The sequence below is a fragment of the Mus caroli genome, chromosome 2, assembly GCF_900094665.2.
Source record: "Mus caroli chromosome 2, CAROLI_EIJ_v1.1, whole genome shotgun sequence".
Taxonomy (NCBI): domain Eukaryota; kingdom Metazoa; phylum Chordata; class Mammalia; order Rodentia; family Muridae; genus Mus; species Mus caroli.
Genome location: NC_034571.1, coordinates 169,717,377 through 169,719,630, shown reverse-complemented (window position 1 = coordinate 169,719,630; position 2,254 = coordinate 169,717,377). Strand labels below are relative to the sequence as shown.

The 2,254-nt window shown below is 58.8% G+C and overlaps 1 protein-coding gene across 1 annotated transcript in view; it reads left to right on the top strand.

The window, feature by feature from the left end:
* LOC115029112 (laminin subunit alpha-5-like) overlaps positions 1-2,254 on the top strand; it is a 10,022-nt gene that overhangs the window by 2,298 nt on the left and 5,470 nt on the right. Inside the window, exons 5-11 of the mRNA XM_029468662.1 lie at positions 39-154; positions 237-448; positions 756-960; positions 1,134-1,278; positions 1,461-1,601; positions 1,705-1,866; positions 2,075-2,176. Coding sequence (XP_029324522.1) covers positions 39-154; positions 237-448; positions 756-960; positions 1,134-1,278; positions 1,461-1,601; positions 1,705-1,866; positions 2,075-2,176 — 1,083 coding nt within the window. The remainder of the gene's footprint in view (positions 1-38; positions 155-236; positions 449-755; positions 961-1,133; positions 1,279-1,460; positions 1,602-1,704; positions 1,867-2,074; positions 2,177-2,254) is intronic.

Below are 2,254 nucleotides of genomic sequence, written 5' to 3'. Positions count from 1 at the left end.
GACCCTTGCAAAGGTGACCACCTGGTCTTGTTCCATAGGACTACATACTCATTGTCCCTGAGGATGTGTACAGCTCCAGTTACCTCCAAGAGGAGCCTTTGGACAAATCCTATGACTTCATCAGCCACTGTGCCACCCAGGGCTACCACATTAGGTGGGCTGGGTTGANGCGGGACAGGGGGTCTGGGGCACAGGGTCAGGCCAGGAGCCAGGCTCACTGTTTACCCCCAATGTAGTCCCAGCAGCTCATCTCCGTTCTGCCGGAATGCTGCCACCTCCTTGTCTCTCTTCTACAACAACGGGGCCCTCCCTTGTGGCTGCCATGAGGTGGGTGCCATGAGCCCCACATGTGAACCCTTCGGGGGTCAGTGCCCCTGCCGGGGCCACGTCATTGGCCGTGACTGCTCCCGCTGCGCCACCGGATACTGGGGCTTCCCCAACTGCAGGCGTGAGTATCCAGTGCTCAGAGAATCAGAGCCAGTGTGCACGGTGGGCAAGGGAACATTCTGGAGCCTCACTGACTGCATGTCACTTCCTGTCTGTGCTCCTCAGGCAGCTAGCAGCCTGGGTGATGTGCACTGTTTTGTGGGCTTGTGTAACAGGATCTAGGAAGTATAGCCCTAACAGTGACACATAGGAGCCTGGCAGGGGTAAAAGTAGGGTAGTGTCCCCGCTCTTCCCTACCACATCCTTATGGGCTGCACCTGGGGCTTGAACNGGGCAGAGGGGTCAACCAGTGCTTCCCNCCCCAACAGCCTGTGACTGTGGAGCCCGCCTGTGTGACGAGCTCACGGGCCAGTGTATCTGTCCACCACGCACTGTGCCCCCTGACTGCTTGGTCTGCCAGCCACAGAGCTTTGGTTGCCACCCCTTGGTGGGCTGTGAGGAGTGTAATTGCTCAGGGCCCGGCGTCCAAGAGCTGACGGACCCCACCTGTGACATGGACAGTGGCCAGTGCAGGTGAGTCCAGCTGACGGCACCCCACAATCGTGCGAGGTCTCAGGTCAGGGAGAGCATCATCTCTCACACCGCAGTCTTGTTACTCTCAGACCACACTCTAGGGGCCGGGGTCCTGTGGGATCTGTANGACCCAGGGCTAGAGGGGGACTCACCTAGCCTTTGTCCACACACAGATGCAGACCCAATGTAGCTGGACGTCGCTGTGATACCTGTGCCCCAGGCTTCTATGGCTATCCTAGCTGTCGCCCCTGTGACTGCCACGAGGCAGGCACCATGGCTAGTGTGTGTGACCCCCTCACAGGCCAGTGCCATTGCAAGGTGAGCAGGGGCTTGTATCCCAGGCCCCTTCCTACATATCTGCTTTAGTTGAGCCATGGTCCTCCTCAGCAGCCTTCCTGGGCAGGTGGGGCTTTCTGGAAGCTTTGGGGGACAATGACAGCTGGTCTATTGTCTGGCTCTCAATACATAGCCAACTGGCCTTGATTGCTCTCTGCCCATAGGAGAACGTGCAGGGCTCAAGATGTGACCAGTGTCGCGTGGGGACCTTCTCCTTGGATGCTGCTAACCCCAAGGGCTGTACCCGCTGCTTCTGTTTCGGGGCCACAGAGCGCTGTGGGAACTCTAACCTCGCCCGCCATGAGGTATCCTGGTCTAGCCTGGGACTGAGGTGGGAGCCACTAGAGGGGCCTCAGAGTGCAGGGNAAGGCCATGTTTCCACTCTGTGACTCTCACGTGTACTCACAGTTCGTGGACATGGAGGGCTGGGTGCTGTTGAGCAGTGACCGGCAGGTGGTACCCCACGAGCATCGGCCTGAGATAGAGCTGCTGCACGCAGATCTGCGCTCTGTGGCTGACACTTTCTCAGAGCTGTACTGGCAGGCTCCGCCCTCCTACCTGGGAGACAGGGTGAGCATTTGGTTTGAGGGATTGTACTCTGAGGGGAGGAAGTACCCTGGGGCACTGGGGTGCATGGGTAGCAATGTGGTCCCTGGATGTGACCTTGGAGCTACATTGTATTGTAAAGGGAGCAGGAGAGAGGTGCCCAGGTAAGGGTGCTTGTGGGTAAGGGTGGGTGTGACAAAGAGGGAGACCGTTCCCACTGTGCTGGCTCCAGGTGTCATCCTACGGTGGGACCCTCCACTATGAGCTGCACTCAGAGACCCAGCGAGGTGATATCTTCATTCCCTACGAGAGCCGGCCGGATATCGTGCTGCAGGTTGTGGGGCGCAGTGGGTGTGGCCAACGGGATAGTGGACCAGCCCAGTTGCCAGCCCTCACCTAGTCCATGTGTCTG